Raw genomic sequence first — 16,590 nt, 5'->3', positions numbered from 1 at the left:
GGGTAAGAAATAGGGACTAACAGCCGAACCGTTGCAACCCACATCGGTTTTAACAGTCTGTGAAGGATACGAGGAACGCTCGATGGGAAGCGCAACCCTTTGTTTGTTTGTGTGCGTAAATGTAAAAAGCGGAAGCACATCCCACTGTGTGCTGAAACTATAATTAAGCTCAATAAACCGTACGGATTGGTAGTCAAGCAAATGGCAAAGAGTGTATAATTTCTAGTCACACGTTGTTGCACGTCGGTACGGCCTTTGCACAAAGGTGCGTTTTATATTTTTACAATACAAGTTATACATTAGTTAAATAAGAGCGCTGCGGTTGTTGTTGTTTGCATTATCTGTAATTTGATTTTGTTTACACACACACACACATACACACACGTTTGTTTAATTCGGTCCACCGGGACCACCGCCGACGGGTCCACCGGACTGTGGCCCTCCACCAGGTCCTCCCACCATCCCACCGTACGCTCCGGGCTGTGGTCCACCGCCGCCCATCTGTTGCATCGGCGAGTGCATCATGGGGCTAGGGCTGGAGCCAACCTGCGGCACTACCTGCGGCGTGGGACCACCGATCTGTCCTCCCATCGGTCCACCGGGACCGCCCGGCACACCCGGACCTCCTCCCGGTTGCATCACACCGCCGAGCTGCTACGGGAAATGAACAACCATCGTTACAGCATTTTTTTCCTATTTCTGATTTGCACTACATTGCAAATTCCTTACCTGCATCTGCATCTGGCCCGGTGCGGGCGGTTCGTTCGGCAGCGTTAGCGTTAGCAGCAGATCGTGCACGGCCGGAAAGAGCGAGCACTCGTCCGGCAGCAGCACGGAGCACTCGGAAAAGCGGCGCAAATGCGCGCTGACCGCACTGGTCAGCTGCGGTGGCATCGGTTCGCGCCGCTCGGCCAGCGTCGTGTGGTTCATGTTCATGTCGTACACCATCGGCAGGAGCATCGTGACCGCGTCCTTCCACTCCATGTTGGGCAGGTAAGGGACGCGCGTAATCTGGATGAAGAACAGTATCTTCTGCCGGTGGGACAGGATCGTCGTAGTGCCGACCGGTACGATCGGTGTGGCCGACGGGGGGACGCGCAGCACGAACTGCACGTTCCACTTGTTGCCCTGCACCAGCTCGGGCATCAGATCGAGGCGCATGATTTGGATGAAGTCCTTCAGCACCTTGGCCGGCAGGTTGAGCATGCGCGTGAAGCTCGTCATGACGGCGGGCCGGTAGGGCGGGGCGGCCACCCGGTGGTCGAAGAACTGCTCCAGTATCTGCAGGTCCTGGGCGGCCCACTGGTACGGCGGTTTGCCGTCCATCATCGGCCCCATCGGCAGCTGGTCCACCTTCAGGTGGAGCGATTGCATGTGGTTCGGGTTGAGGAAGACTTGGTACTGCAGGCAGTCCGCTTTGAATACGACCACGCCCGGCTCGTTCGAGGTAATTGCCATCAGCTGTAGGATCAGGATAAGAGCAATCGTTAAATACAAAAAGGCTCAAATCTGTTAGGATGGAGCTAGCTTACGCTTTCTTCCTGGTGAATGATACGCTGCAGCTGCCGGCGCATAAACACCGACCCGAGGAAGCGTTCCAGCGGGCTCAGCTCCGGTCCAGGCACTTCCTTTTGCGGGTGAGGGGTGGCACGACAAAGCGTATCCAGTGCTTCGTAGGTCAGCGTGGTTGGGATCGCTCCCGCCCACGAGCGTGCCGGCAAAACGCGTGACGTGTAATGATGAGACGCTATGAAAAAAAGAGAAAAAAAATCGTATTTAAAGCCCCCGAAACAACTCATTTTCCCGCTCCTGTGCTTACTTTGTACTTTATGTTCCGGGCTTTGGCCGGGACGGGGTGACGGCCGCGGCATCCCCGGCGAACCGGGCCAATTCGAGGCGGCGGGTGAGAGTGCCGCGAACGGGCTACCATCGGTGTGGCTCTGCATGTACGACAGGCTGCTCGGGCCGGGTGAGTGTGCCGCCATCGGGCTCGGTTGGGCGTTCAGCGGCGACGACGGCATCAGCCCTCCGCCCGGCGACGGATGCGGCATGTGCGAGGCAGGCGGTGACGTCATGTTGAAATTATTCATATGACCCTGCTGCTGTCCTCCCTGGCCACCTTGGCCACCTTGGCCACCAGCTCCACCCGTACCACCTCCACCACCGATCGGGTGTGGACTGGCGGGGGTGTGCGGGTTGGAGCTGGTGGGTGGGGTAAGCGGCGCCGCAAACCGTAGCCCCGGATCGCGCGGGCTCTGCGGTCCCCTCATGCCCGTTCCCCCGCTGAGGAATGTATTAGCACCACCCCCAGCACCGCCACCACCACCTCCACCACCACCATTGTTCCCAGCACCAGCGGAAGGATCTTCCAGCGTCACGGGGGAGGGTGGATTATCATCCTCCGATTGGGACCGGCGCCGAAAGACGGCCGTCTCGTCCACGTACTTCGACAGGAAGCCCTTCAACCCTTGCGTCGGTGTGAATTCCTCCACCACGTGGCTCCGGTCGAAGCGGCTGTACGCACCGTCCCGGATGGTGCACAGGCCGCCGCCCCGGAACCGCACCTCCAGACAGTACACACCCTGGAAGGAGATGCGCAGTAGCGTCGGCGACTGGGGGATGATGCAGAAGGACAGGACCGGGATTTTGGGCGACTGAAGGATCGCCAGATGCGGTATGATCGGCAGCTTGGCGATCGAGCTGAGCGGCTGGTACGTTTCGTGCAGCATGTGCACGACCTGCGCCAGGCTGTAGTTGTGGTTCAGGTGGGCCTGCAGCTGGTCGCGCATCATCGAGTGTGCGTTGATCGCGCTGTTGCCGCCGGTGAAGACGAGCCGGAACTCCTTCGCCTCCGTGTCCCAGCAGATGTTCACGCTGACGTCCTTGTTCGGGCCGTAGGCGAGCAGCAGGTTGGTGTAGCTGTACGATTTGATCGCCACCATGCTGGGCAGGTTGTACTTTTCGTTGTTGTACTGCTCGCGGAACTCGTGCACGAGTGTGTACAGGTACACGATCTTGGACCAGTCGCTCAGCAGCTGGTCGACCACCTTGGACACCGACTCGACCGGTTGCATTTCGTACTGCAGGTAGACGGCCCGTCGCATGCCCTGCTCCTTGTGGTGCAGGCTGGGCAGCGGGGAGCCGTAGAAGACGAGCTCCATCGTCCAGAGGCGCGTCTGGTTGCTCTTGTTCACCTGAGCCCGTACGGACACGGAGAGCAGACGCTTGAGCAGCGCATTCCACACCTGCTTGTCGATCGGTGGCACGTGTACGGTTTTCGGCTCGTTTGCCGATGCGCCAGCACCGGACGACTTGGCGTCGGATGTTCCGGGTTGTTGCTGTTGCTGTTGTTGCTGCTGCTGCTGCTGGGGAGTAGGTGGCGCTTGTGGTGGCTTCGGCTGGGGTAGTGTCAGCAGCTTCAGCACGAGCGAGGTCGCATTCGCTTCCACCTGCAGACCACCGTGCGGTATCTTGCGCATCGAAAACTCCTTCGCCAGCGTGACAAACGGTAGCTTTTCGTCGCACATCGCCACCACGTGGGCCAGCTCGGGGATAAAGTACGCCGGGTAGATAGTTTTTTGCTGCTTCAGCGGTGGCCCGATCGCCGACAGCGCGTTGTCCAGCGGGGACACCTTGCGCTTGACGCTGGTGCCGCTGGTGCTGGTCGGGCACGGGTCATCGATGTACGTGCCCGGGCCGTGTGTCGCTACAAACGTGTCGAACTCAATCATGGACAGGACGCGCAGATACATCTTGGGCATTGCGGCGTTGGCCGCATCGCTGCCGGGTGCAGGACCACCGGCGGCCGACGGCTGAGGCGGCTGACCGCTAAGCACGTCGGGCGATTGTCCCTCCTCGACGGAGGACGGTTTCACCAGCACCAGATAGAAGGTGTAGGTCATTTCGTTTGGGCACGTTTTCTTCTCCTTCAGCTCAACGATCTGCAAAAAAGAAAGGGATATATTAATACAGACAATACAAGCTAGTGATGTGCTCTTTTGAGCGCACCCATGATTCCGATCCGACTCCGGCTATTGTTAGTCCGATTCCGATTTCGACACAATCAGAACCACGAGTTCCGCCCGAAGTCAGAGTCTTCAGGAGTCGTCCGAGGTCGCCCGGAGTCGTCTGAAGTCGTTCGGAGTAGTGTTGGGTTTCATTGATCTTTCGTTTAGATTCATCGACGAATCGATTCTTCAAAGATTCATGAATATCTAAATGTTCATGAATCTCCAAGGATTCATGAATCTCGAAAGATTCATATGAAATATATCAAAATATAAATTCATACCAAAAGATAAATTAATCTTCAAAGATACATGAATCTATAGGATTGCTAAATCCTTTAAAATTCATTTACCTCCAGGGATTCATGAGTCTTAAGAGATGTAAGATTAAAAAACACAGAATTTGCGCGATCCCACCCGATCCCACCACGCCTTATAAAGCCTTATAGGCTGGCAAGACCACGTAGGTTGTTACGCCAAGAAGAATAATAATGAGAAGCTCAAGCTCTATAAATCTTTGGAGATGTATGAATCCCTAGAGATTCGTGAGTCTTTCGAGATATATGAATCTTTTGAGTTTCATAAATCTTTTGAGATTCATGAATCTTTGCAACCGATCATTTCAAAGATTCATTAAGATTCATGAATCTGAATCTCATTCACCCAACAATAGTTCGGAGTCGGCCGTAGTCGTCCGGAGTCGTCCAGAGTCGTCTGGAGTCGTCCGGAGTGGTCCGGAGTCGTCCGGAGCCGTCCGGAGTCGTCCGGAGTCGTCCGGATTTGCCCGAAGTCGAAGTCATTCGAAGTCATCCAAAGTCGATCGGAGTCAACAGAAGCCGTCCGGTGCAATGTGCTTGTGATCAGGAATTTCATTTCGTTGTTTTTTGTCTTTCACTTTTCGCGTACACTTTGTATACAAGCCTTTGTTTCGAAGGCCGACTCCGACCGACTATGGACGACATCGACTTCAACTGATTTCAGACGACTCCAAACGATTCCGGACGACTCCGAACGACTACGGCCAACTCAGTCCGACTCCGGATAATACTGGGCGCTAGGTCAACTTTACCCATCACCATTACTGACTGAGGAACTGAAAATCACACAAAACTGCTCACCAAAATAACGTTCGCGTGTCGATACAGCTGAATGAACACCTTGTGCGGACCCATCCGTGCGATCGGATGGGTGTGCGAGTAGATCAGCGGCAACCGGTCCTGCGTCGCGGCCGGCAGATGCTGCAGCGTCTTCTCGCATCGCCGCTGGGTGATCCAGTAGCGCAGCTCCGATATCAGGTGCTGCAGCTTCGACCAATCGTTGTTCAGTGCGTGCTGCATTTCGGGCATGATCGGACAGTCCAGGTGCTTAGGCACGTGGCAGCGTAGCATGCCCGTGTGCGTATCGACCGTAATGTAGATGTGCTCGGCACGCAGGCACGGGTTCAGCACCGGCACGGTCAGCATGGCCGGCGTGCCCTGGATATTGTACTCCACGTCCTTCAGGAAGAGCTGCAGCTCGGTTTTCACATCGTTCAGGCGCGCGAGCGACCGCACGTACACCGTGTGCACCAGCAGCCGCTCCATCGACAGCAGATCCGACCGGACGGCACGGTCCGCAATGTCCGCCTCCTTGTTGCCGATTGACGGTACGTGCAGGATTGCCAGTTGTTTCGCCGCATCGTTCGGATCGGTTTGGATCGTTAGCCGGTAGCCGAGTTCCGATTTGGGATCCTTGTTCGTGAGCTCGCGCCAGTACGACACAGTCAGGCGTGACCCAACCACGTACTCGTCCACGTGGATGTGATCATCGAGCCGGTCGCGGATCAGACGGAGCGTTTGCGTGTACAGCACTTCCAGCTGCAGCGATTGGCAGAAGTAGTGCAGACAGGTGTACACCTCCGCCAGGGCATCCGTACAGTCCACGATACGTCCCTGGATTAGCTGATGGATGTAGTTCACCTGCAACGGATGGACCAACGCCTTCCCATCGCCCGTTTCCTTATCTTCCACCAGGAAATCAATGTCCAGCAGCCGCCACGGTACGGTCGGTGCATCGCCCATCACCGTAAGCGACACCTCAAACTCGTGGTCCACCTTGAACGTGACGCGGCCGTTTTCGATGCGAAATTTGCGCAACTGCGGCAGCAAGCTGCCCGTCACCAGCCGATGCTGGATGACCTGATTCAGGCGCTGCAACGTTTGCCGCTTCTCGGCGGGCGTGATCGGGTCGGGCGGCACAATCCGATCGCGTATGACGGACGGCAGGCGCGAGTAACTCCCTGTGGTTAGGATTTCCACCGCCGCCGGTATGTGAAAGTTCGGCAGCCGGGCGTGCACGAGCGTTTCGCGTGCCACGCGCGACAGCATATCGGCCGTATCGATGAACAGCATCGACTGCTTGTCCAGGAAGCCCATAATCTTGGCCGACTTGTCCACCTTGGAGGCGGAGTTGGCCCACTTGACCAGGGCGAGCAGCCGGATGAAGAGTTGCCGCGTGCTGGCGGAAAAGTTGTAAATTTCAATCTTGCGATCCATGTCGGTTTTGCGGGGCAGCCTGCAAACGAAAACAATCGGGAGGGTTAATGTATGGCGGGGTGGGTATGGGTGGGAAGCACTTACAATTCCGCCAACACCGTCAGCTCGTGGTACGTTCGCTGGATGATGAAATCGATCAAACGCCCTAACGGGATCAGATTCTGTCGCTGGGCCATCTCTTGCCCCGTCGGGATGAAGCTCGTCACCGCTCCTCCCTGCTCCAGCGGCTGGGGTGCCATCGTGCAGGCGCTGTTTGTTTGTATTTCGCAAAAACTACCGTAAAATGTACACTTGCCACCAAACTGAACACCGTGAGCGTGCGGATCTAATCACGGTCGGTTGTTCTTGTTCCCGTGCGAAGAGAAAATAAAGAAGCTAAATCGTCACCGACATTAAACGGGGCTCCTCTTTCTGCACGCTTTCACCATAGCACACAGCACCGTTTTATTGCTTCCCTTTTTCGCAACACCAAAAGTAGACGGAAACGAGCTCCTCCACTTTACACGGGAAGCAACATAGCTAATCCGTAAGCACGGACAGCGTTTGTGGTGGAAAAGCCGGAAAATGCAGCACTTTTTACGGGCTTTTGTCCACTGTACACGGGTGAGTCTGCCGATCTTTTCCTTGAGTTGGCTTTTTTTAGCTTCTGAAGCTGTGGGCACACTCACACACGCATACACACGCACGCCTACGGTGAAGCGTTTTTTGGGCAATTTGACAGTTGTGAGATGACAGCAGCGAAACGCTTCCAGCAAGCAAAACAGACATGCTGTCTCGCTTTGGCGAAACCGGTTTTGATGAATGCAAGAACGAGAAAGAATGACTTTTTTGCTGCATGGGCATCGTGCTGATTTGATTCGCATAAAAAAGGAACATAATTTGGAAGGATTATTTCTCAATTTTCAAGTGAATTGGAAAATAAATCTTATATTTGTTTGATTCATAGAGTAGGTGCACCAATGATGGACGAGTTTGTACAGCGTTTGGACTAAAACATGAATTGTGACAAAACTACCGAATCAAAATTTATAAACAATGGTGAAGGAGATAGGCACACATCTTCGCTAAATTATTGCTTTTACATTTTGTAAATTAGACACTTTTTACAAAAGTTATAGTCATTTTCCAAAACCTCTTTCATGTACCAATTGTTGTGCTATGTGTTCCAAACTAAAAAGCGTTCAACTATAGAATTCTGACTGTATATGCGGAATTCCACGGCCGCGAAATTCCGGTCCGTGTTATTTCGGCCTCATAACGCAATGTCACCTTTGTTTTAAACTGTAATTTCTCAACAGCACGGATTAACGGACAGCCGGATAAAAGGTACCTGGATGGACGGCGCTCCACTTCGGCGTTGACTTCGAATAATTATGAAAGTTGCTAGAAATTAAGGAAATACGATAAATTACATGTGAAACGACTAAACTACTTTTTCGGAAACGCACGGCACTACTTCTATTATTAAATAAAATCAACCTAACATCTAAACTAAGCTTAACTGATCGATATTTCCTTATCGTAGCGGCCGAGGTCGCTACACATGAATACATTGACCGCAAATAACCACATTTATTCATTAATTTTGATCTTTTTGTCGATAGCACAACAATTGGTGCTAGCACAACAATTGGTACACCTACCCTACACATGGAACAAGAATTTCGCCTTCGTTATTTCAATTTTCCATAAACAACGGACTCTACTGTACCGCTGGACTGCTCCGTTGAGCGTATTTCACCCTCCCATATATAAGTCGTGCAGGAGGTGAAACACCGTCGTGTTACGGTTTGTTTTGATTTTGCAGCTGTCAGATTCCAACAAGAAAAACATACACACACTCACACACACACACACACACACACACGAACGCGCCTGTGCACACTTCAACGAAAGCGAACATCGCGGAACGACGCAGGCGGAAGCAGTTTTTCGTACAATTTTGCTTACCTTCGGTCCACTACCCTCCCGACTGGCCAAGGTCCTGGCCTGGTAGGGAAAATTGCACGGAACGTGCGTGAACGCGACAATCAAGCTCCAAGTTCAGCATCCCGAGCTACAGAAGCAAACTCCCATCGGTCACACCTGCACCATGACACCTCCTGCTGGTCGTGCGGTGGTGCAGTGGAAGGTGAAAGTGTAAAGTGGCCGGAAAATTGTTTGTTGCGAAAAGTAAGGCGGTGTGGCAACTGCGTTCAGTAACACCCTGTACCGTGCCGTGACGTGACCGTGGTTGCTAGAGGCAAAAATAAGTTTCCCCTGTCGGTTCGGGCGACCTTCGTCATTCGACCACCCACGCAAGTGAACGGAAGGAAAGCAGAAAAAAAAAAACAAAATCCACCCGGAACGCGGAAAAAGTGTTGCGGAAAAGCGAGCAAACAACCAGGGAATGATAATGACGGTGACGGTGTTGATGATGGGATGAAAACTGTCTCTGCCCTCCGCACCGTGAACGTGAACGAGGTGTCGGGACGCTGCGGAAAACTCGCAAATCGCAAATACACACACAAACGATGAGCTAGAGAAAGAGGAAGAGGGAGAGAGATAGTGCGGAAGGGAGGTCTATTTTGCGCCACCCAGCATCGCCGTTTGTTTTGGGCCCCTGTTTTGTATAGGAGGCCAAGGAAAGCTGGTGAGATTTGCATACGGAAGTACACCTCCCCAACCCATCCACCCCAAACCGGCCCGAAGCGAAAACATCCATCCGAGATCGATGACTGCGTTAAAAAACGGGGTTGGCGCATCCGCAAACGATCAAAAGGTAAGTTGGACGGTGTGAAATGCTTTATTTTTTTTAATTTATGATTTATTAATTTGCATTACTGCAGCAAAGCAAGGGGGTTAATGGGTTGGAAAAAAGGGCAGGGTTTGATTGTGTCCATCCAAAACCCGAACCATCGACCGGTGTCGAATTCATTTGTGGTTGTTTTCCCGTCTCGTGGCCATGAAGTAGAAGCGTTTCAGGAAATCCCGAAACCCTCACCCCCCGCTTCTGCTTGCGTTTCCGGAGCGAATCGTACGTACCGGTCGGTTATCGATCAGAGTCGTGGCCGTGTCCATGATTTATGATTATTGACGGTGTCATGCGAAAATCGCACGGTAATAGAGTGGCCCAAAGGGGAAAGGGGATGGAAGAAAGTTATTGATGGTTGCAAGCAATATGATAAACAGACCCAATCGAGATTGTGACGCATTGGTGGAGGGTGTTTCTTCCACCTTTCTGTGGGGATTGTCGTATCAATCTTACCCAAAAGTTTCGCTTTGACCTGATGGGGTGCGTGCCGAACGAACTTCTTAGAAAGGAAATGATGAAGCGATGTGCCTTTGCCGGCCGGCCGTCCCGATACTGCGCTCGAATCGGAGGGCAAGGTGGAAACATCAATCATGTGAAAAATATGACATGCTGGTCCCACACTGCAATCACACTAACAAGCTGTCTCTCTCTCGCTTTGTACCTTTTCTTTTGCAGACTCGATTTTTCCTCGTAATTATGCGGCTGAATTTAAAATTCCTGCTGATAAGCCTGTGCGTGACGGTTGCACTGATCACGTTCGCGCTGTGGGCCAACTGTGGCGTCGGGCATGGCTTTGTGCCAAAGTGGCCCCAGCATCATGGCGACAGTGGTAAGCTCCTCCCTACGTTCTATTGGCAATCACTACCCCTCCTTTTACTAACCTAAAACACCATTCCCAGCAGACAGTCCGTTCGAGCAGACGGAGGAAATCGACTGCATCATCAACCAGGAGTACGCGATCAGCTGCCGGAAGGAGGGCGACGAGGTGTACCTGCCCTTTTCCTTCCTGCAGAAGTACTTCGACGTGTACGGGTCGCTGAACGTGGTGGACGGCAGCCGGCGGTTCGACTGGACGCACAGCTACGGGAAGGTCAACTACCCGAAGGGTGCGTACGATCCGCGCGGCATCTTTATGTACTTCGAAAACTACAACGTGGAGATGCGCGATCGCGTCAAGTGCATCAGTGCGATCGACGGCGTGCCGATCTCGACGCAGTGGGAAAGCCAGGGCTACTTTTACGCGACCCAGATCGCACAGTTCGGGCTGTCGCATTACAGTAAAAACCTGACCGAGCCGGAACCGCGCCGCAAGACGGTGGAGGACGGTGAGCGCGAGACGGCGACGTGGATTGTGCCGAAGGGCAGCTCGATGAACCGGACGATCGATCGGGCGCGGGCGGGCGCCGGTGCAGTGCTGAGCTTTTCCACCGGCAAATCGTTCGATACGGCGGTCGTGCTGCCGATGGACCACGTGCTCGATCTGGTGCTGAGCGTGGACGTGCTGCTGAAGCCAAACTCGACGCTGTGCGTCACGCTGCAGAACCGGGAAACGCAGAAGCTGTACCACGTGTACTACATACTGGCGGATCTGCTGATCGGGGTGCAGGACGAGAACATTTACTACGGCATCGGGCTGAACTGTACCGGCGGGTGGAAGCATTTGACGCGCGATCTGTTCGTGGACCTGCAGAAGGGGCTGCCGCAGTACGCGAGCACGGACAAGCGGCGGAAGATGCGGCGGACGGAGCTGAAGGTGGTGGAGATATCGCTGCTGGGCAATGGTAGCATTGACAATTTGACGCTGTCGACGAGTGAGCATATTAGCCATTTTTATGACGCGGCAGAGTGGTTGATTCGGCACCAGGACCCAAGCACGGGCGGGTGGCCGATCCCGGTGCGGCGGAAGCTGGGCTCTGGGTTTGGCGAGCTGGCCCGGGGGTGGTACTCGGCGATGGCCCAGGGTCATGCGATATCGCTGCTGGCGCGGGCGTACTACCATTCGAAGGGCGATAAGCGGTACCTGCGGGCGGCACTGGATGGGCTGAAGCTGTTCCGGATACCGTCGTACCAGGGCGGCGTGCTGGCGACCTTCCTGGGGAAGTACGCGTGGTACGAGGAGTACCCGACGACGCCACACTCGTTCGTGCTGAACGGGTTCATCTACTCGCTGCTCGGGCTGTACGATCTGAACTCGACCGCACCGGCGAACCAATCGAACGAGGCGGCGGTACTGTTCGAGCAGGGTATGGCCAGCCTGAAGAAGATGCTGCTACTGTACGATACCGGTTCGGGGACGAGCTACGACTTGCGACACTTTACCCTTGGTAAGCAAAGTTTGATGTTTTAGGAATGGGGTTTTTGTGATTAACTTTTGCTTTCTCTCTCTCTCTCTCTCTCTCTCTCTCTCTCTCTGTGCTTGCAGGCATTGCACCGAATCTAGCCCGCTGGGACTACCATGCGACGCACGTCAATCAGCTGCTCCTGCTGGCCACGATCGATCCGGACCCGCTGATCTCGCAAACGGCGGAACGGTGGAAAAACTACATGGTAGGCAAGCGTGCACCACACAACTAGGCCGGCGGCCGCCGGAGCCAACGGTAGACCTGCAAAATCTTCTCCACTTCCATTTTAAATGCCTTACACCACGGACACACACACAAATTATCTCATTACATCTGTACACTACAGCGGGCGGGGTGGCGGCGCCAACCGTTTTGATCTTGCTGGGAGCGAGGGCACAAACAGACACAGCCCTGTAAGCCCGTGGAGCGAGAGAGATAAGGGAAGGGTGCACCACCCCTCACCGGTGGTAATATTCTGCGAAGGCTTTCGTGATATGATAATATGGTACCTTTTAGAGAATGTAGCGGGAATTGTACATATGAGCGAGAGAGAGAGTAAGAAGCCTGTCCCTTCCCGGTGGAACCCGTAGCGTTCGGAGCTGCCGGGCACAGGGAACGCGCATATCCGCACATGTCCCGGATGCGCTCTGGTTTTGTATATTCATAGAACAAGAAAAAAACACATTTGGTAGATGCTTTCAACCCCCTTTTTGTACTGTAATCTGTAATCTACTAATATGCTCACGCGCTCACTTACAGTAATAATCAGTAGCAGTAGTAGTATTATACCACACTCTTATCATAAAAAAACACATGTCGGGGGGGTATGTGTAGTAGGGTTTTGTGTAGCGAGAGCGAAAATTATAAAATTTGTAAAGAAGGTTGTAACATGAATGGAATTCCAAATCCAAATATCATCCTAGCCGTTAAGTGGAAACCCTGTTAACCCTGATAGGAATCTAGGGACGAGATAGCCTGTCTGTTTTCGAAAACGAAAAACCTACTCCTTGCCATTGTTTTGTTGCCTGCTGCCCTCACTAGAAAGAGGGCTGTACCTTTGTTGATATACGTATAAAAAATAGGTTAATTATAGGTACTGCAGCATTAGCAACTGTTGCCCATCTTGTTTGCGTGTGTGTGTGTGTGTGTGTGACAATAGCGCACCGGCTTCGTTCCCAATCTTCCACATCATCACAGTTAAAGCGCAGTGGTGGATCCTCTGGATCAATTGCACGCTGAGGGATCACTCCTTTGCATCACCGATCCTGTGACGGCACAGCGCATGTGGATGGCTAGTTTATAGATGAGAGGGCTGGTGCCAGCACTACATGTCACAGCAACATACCAATCAAATGTATTTAGAGAGCTTACACTGGAAACACAGTAAATAAGAGTTTAAGTAAGAAACGATCGGGACGGTTAGAAAGAACGATCGGTGCGCACATTTATTCACAAGCTTTACGATGGTGATGTGAGTGTGTGTAAGAGATTTGTTGCCTGTTTTGCCTGGGAAAAAAGGTTAACTTATGTACTTTGCTTTAATTTCTTTATGGGTGCATCTTATCGTTCCGATAAGAGTTGTATCTGTTTTTTTTTCAAATGAGTATTTCAAAAATGTTTGTGTATAAGCTTAGTTTAGCTACTGTTTAGGTTAGCAATTAATTTTATTTATAAATGTTGTGTGGAATGCTTTAAAAGAATGGCTCGAACAGGAAAGCTCAATATTAGGTCATCGAAACTAGGTGTTATTTATATTTTCTAGAATGCGTTACATGAAGAAAGGCTCACGAGCAGACGCAAAGAGAAGCAACAACACGTAACATAACAGTTTTATACTGCAATCATCTTTGAACCAATGCTAGTTCCCATTTCTAACACGTAGCTTATCAGGTGCGAAAGACCACGAAAAATAGGAAGGGCAAAAAAAGACAAACTAATCACTAAACCCCTATTTCTAACTGTTATGGTACCCTTTAGAAAGACTCATTTTATACGATCGCTTACCGTACAAGACTGCATTCTGAATGCGGACGATTTGGATTGCCGTGCTGAGATCATCGATTTCGATTTCAATTGCACCTTCTACCGGCGGAGTAAACTGTAGCGGGATAGCCGTTTTGTAAAGAAAAAAAAAACAACAAGTGTTAACGTTTCAGTCCCCAAAAAGACAACACACATTGATCCATTCCAGCGTAAAATGGCACTGTAATCACTTGAACTCTTCTCTTCCAGTTTGACTGCGAGATTTCGGGTGCACGGAAGTGTAGCGTAGGATAGGCTAGTGTAGTGCAGCTCCCGGCACACGTAGTGATCGTTTATTAACCGTGTGTAGTGAATGTGTGAACAAGCTGGGGTAGCGTTGGGTATAGTAAACCGGGAAGTAATCCGCACGAACGCATCGCGATAAATGGTAGTGATAAGCTAGTAGTCTTGCAACACAATATCTTCACTGGCTGTTAGAGCGGAACTGTTTTGTAATGAAGGAGGACAAGCGAACAGAGCGAGGAAGGAAGCGTAAAACATATATAGAAAAAAAAAAAACACTCTCGACAATAAAAAAGAAAGGATAGGCAAAAATGGGAAAAATGGTTGGCACCAAAACCGTGGTCAGATGGTCAGAAAGCTGTAGCTTAAGCTGCATATGTGGTAAACATAGTTGAAATGGGCAAACAGTGGAACGATAGAATAGGGCAATTTCTTTTGATTTTGAAAGGCTCATGGTCGAAATAGCTAACCAACCAACCAACAAACCAACAATCCGGTAACGTTCCTCTGACCCGCGTTTAGTGTTTAAAGTCTCTCTAACCTTTTGCACTTTTACACATAACGTATGAGAGGACAGTTGTTCATAATAATCCCGTTTATAAACCCAAAGTCGAAAGCTCCACAAATTTCGATAGTTAGTGAAAAGTCTCGCCACGTGGCCGAGGCATGTCGACACGGTATCAAAGCATATCGAGCACATCACTTTAGACTCTCTCTATATACTTCTCTGCATTAACACACGCCCCTGTCGAACTTATCCAACTACTGTTGCAACCACTTTGCAAAAAGAAGCAAAACAATGCAAACATAAACCGTGTACAAATTTGTAGCTAAAGTTAAAGCAAAACATCTAAATAGAAAAAAGCTAGCACGAAGCGTACGTAAAGCAAGTAAGCAAACAAAAAATAAACGAAGTAAAACAAACGATTAGTAAACACAGTAAAAAATACAACGGACTCAGAAGATTGGTAAATTACTCGAAAACAAATCAAACCATCACGATGAGAGTATCATATCGAGCGAAAAAGGGTAGACAGATGGTTTTGGTTTGCAAACCTTTTTTAAAAGCACAAAACTAGTGTGTACTTACACAGAGAGACACACACACACACATTGGAACATGAACATATAGCTACTGTCGGATTAGGGGGAGGGATGAAATGATTAACTATCGTGTCTTAGCTTGTTTTGTTTGATCTTCACGCTTAGAAACAAACCTTGCCAAAGTGTGTATTTTGTTTGCTGTAAAGCTTCTACAAGACCTTTACTATGAAACGTTTCTGTTTCGTTTTCTACGTAACCGCAGTAGTATTTTTCTCCTTCAAAAGGAATGGTGTCGTTTACTGTCTAATAAACGGACAGTTCTACCAATCAAATAGTAAATCAACTCTTGTTCTGATTTTAGCAAAACACACAATTAACACGATAAAGCATACAAGCAAACCCATTATCGGTTAACCGTCAATAATATAGTACCATATCATATATAGACAACCAGTAATAAGGTATGATGCAAGCAATGAAGAGTAATATAACGACTCGAAGTAGTTGGAACACAGACACATATAAGCGCATTCATTGATATCTTTGCAAATTGATAGAGTGTACCGAAACGTGTTGTGTAGAGCGCGCAAATATTACATTTAAACATACACACATACACACAAAGAGTTCATAAAAACATATGAAACACAACTTCGCGTTATGTTTGCACTCGCGCAAAAAACAAAAGAAACTCTCTGACTCTGGTGCCACTTCCCGCATCCGTAATAAAGGAAACACACGTAATTACAATTGAACAACGGTTGGACGTTTGCGTTTGGAAAAGGTCTTCCTACAATATCCGATGAACATCTTCCCTTCCCTTCTAAAATGCTACCGAATAGACGCGTAATTGCTCGGTTACTGTTCTATTCTATGTTGAAGATCACAATTCGATCCTTTGATTCATCATATCCAGTTAACTATGCATTTAACATGTTTTATCTCTTCCTGTAGGCATTATTTACAACTGTGAATTGTGAAAATAACGTAGGAAATTGTAAAGCATATCGGAATATCATCTCTTCAAGTCAACCTGAGGATCAGCGCGGAATCTTCCGGATAGCAAACTGTAATGCTGCAAAATGCATTCTCTCAGAAGTTCTTATGACTGATCATATTCATCAAAATAAGCTGCTTCCGAGTCTTTTGTAGTAAGTTTTCTGTATGCCATTCTATAAAATCAAATTCAGAACAAACTTGTCTGTGAAGATCACCTATTCAAGTCACTCTGAGGATCATCCTGGAGCCTTCTGCATGGCCAACTGTTTCCAAGATAGTTTTCGCATACAGGAAAGCTGCTACGGGCCATTAACAGCGTTCGTAAAGAGGTATTATTATTTTTTAGGTTGAAGATCGCAATGAGATCCTTTGCCTGATCATGTATATTTAACCAGCTTATTTTGTGTCTTTTGTAGTAAGTTTTTTGCATATATTCTGCCAAATTAAGAGCTCTGATTCAAATTGCCTCTAAAAATCATCTCTTTAAGACATCTAGAGGACTATTGTATTTTTTTCTGGATGGCTAAAACAGTCCGCTGACGGTTGTCACACCTAAGAAAGGTGCTACGCAACATTAAAAGCGTTCGTAAAGAGATATTATATAT

At 50.1% G+C, this 16,590-nt stretch overlaps 2 protein-coding genes across 4 annotated transcripts; one reads left to right on the top strand and one right to left on the bottom strand.

The window, feature by feature from the left end:
* Positions 1-229: 229 nt before the first annotated feature.
* Positions 230-7,209, bottom strand: LOC120908576 (mediator of RNA polymerase II transcription subunit 14). Of its 2 annotated transcripts, none has more exons than XM_040319742.1 (6): positions 6,626-7,209; positions 5,126-6,560; positions 1,820-3,941; positions 1,533-1,747; positions 730-1,461; positions 230-654 (listed from the first exon to the last, which is right to left on the bottom strand). In XM_040319742.1, exons 1-6 carry the CDS (start codon positions 6,778-6,780, stop codon positions 391-393), a joined length of 4,923 nt encoding a protein of 1,640 aa, XP_040175676.1. In that variant the 5' UTR covers positions 6,781-7,209; the 3' UTR covers positions 230-390. The 2 variants fall into 2 exon arrangements, with proteins under 2 accessions (XP_040175676.1, XP_040175677.1); XM_040319743.1 differs by having other exon boundaries at positions 230-651.
* Positions 7,210-8,386: 1,177 nt separating this feature from the next.
* Positions 8,387-15,744, top strand: LOC120894259 (D-glucuronyl C5-epimerase B). 2 transcript variants are annotated; one of them, XM_040296744.1, is made up of 4 exons: positions 8,387-9,302; positions 10,011-10,164; positions 10,238-11,659; positions 11,758-15,744. In XM_040296744.1, exons 1-4 carry the CDS (start codon positions 9,255-9,257, stop codon positions 11,907-11,909), a joined length of 1,776 nt encoding a protein of 591 aa, XP_040152678.1. In that variant the 5' UTR covers positions 8,387-9,254; the 3' UTR covers positions 11,910-15,744. The 2 variants fall into 2 exon arrangements, with proteins under 2 accessions (XP_040152678.1, XP_040152677.1); XM_040296743.1 differs by having other exon boundaries at positions 10,235-11,659.
* Positions 15,745-16,590: the final 846 nt, after the last annotated feature.

Source organism: Anopheles arabiensis, chromosome 2 (genome assembly GCF_016920715.1).
Source record: "Anopheles arabiensis isolate DONGOLA chromosome 2, AaraD3, whole genome shotgun sequence".
In the NCBI taxonomy this organism is placed as follows: Eukaryota; Metazoa; Arthropoda; class Insecta; order Diptera; family Culicidae; genus Anopheles; species Anopheles arabiensis.
Note: the sequence above shows the minus strand (reverse complement) of the source record. Positions and strands in the feature narration are given on the sequence as shown.

Bases quoted from the DNA above. Each gene is read 5' to 3' on its own strand.
- LOC120908576 (XM_040319742.1), bottom strand. From the start codon at position 6,780: ATGGCACCCCAGCCGCTGGAGCAGGGAGGAGCGGTGACGAGCTTCATC. The intron at 1,748-1,819 runs GTAAGCACAGGA...TTTTTTTCATAG, and splicing joins CCCGGAACATAAAGTACAAA to CGTCTCATCATTACACGTCA. The intron at 1,462-1,532 runs GTAAGCTAGCTC...CTGATCCTACAG, and splicing joins TCATTCACCAGGAAGAAAGC to CTGATGGCAATTACCTCGAA.
- LOC120894259 (XM_040296743.1), top strand. From the start codon at position 9,255: ATGACTGCGTTAAAAAACGGGGTTGGCGCATCCGCAAACGATCAAAAG. The intron at 9,303-10,010 runs GTAAGTTGGACG...TTTCTTTTGCAG, and splicing joins CATCCGCAAACGATCAAAAG to ACTCGATTTTTCCTCGTAAT. The intron at 11,660-11,757 runs GTAAGCAAAGTT...CTGTGCTTGCAG, and splicing joins CTTGCGACACTTTACCCTTG to GCATTGCACCGAATCTAGCC.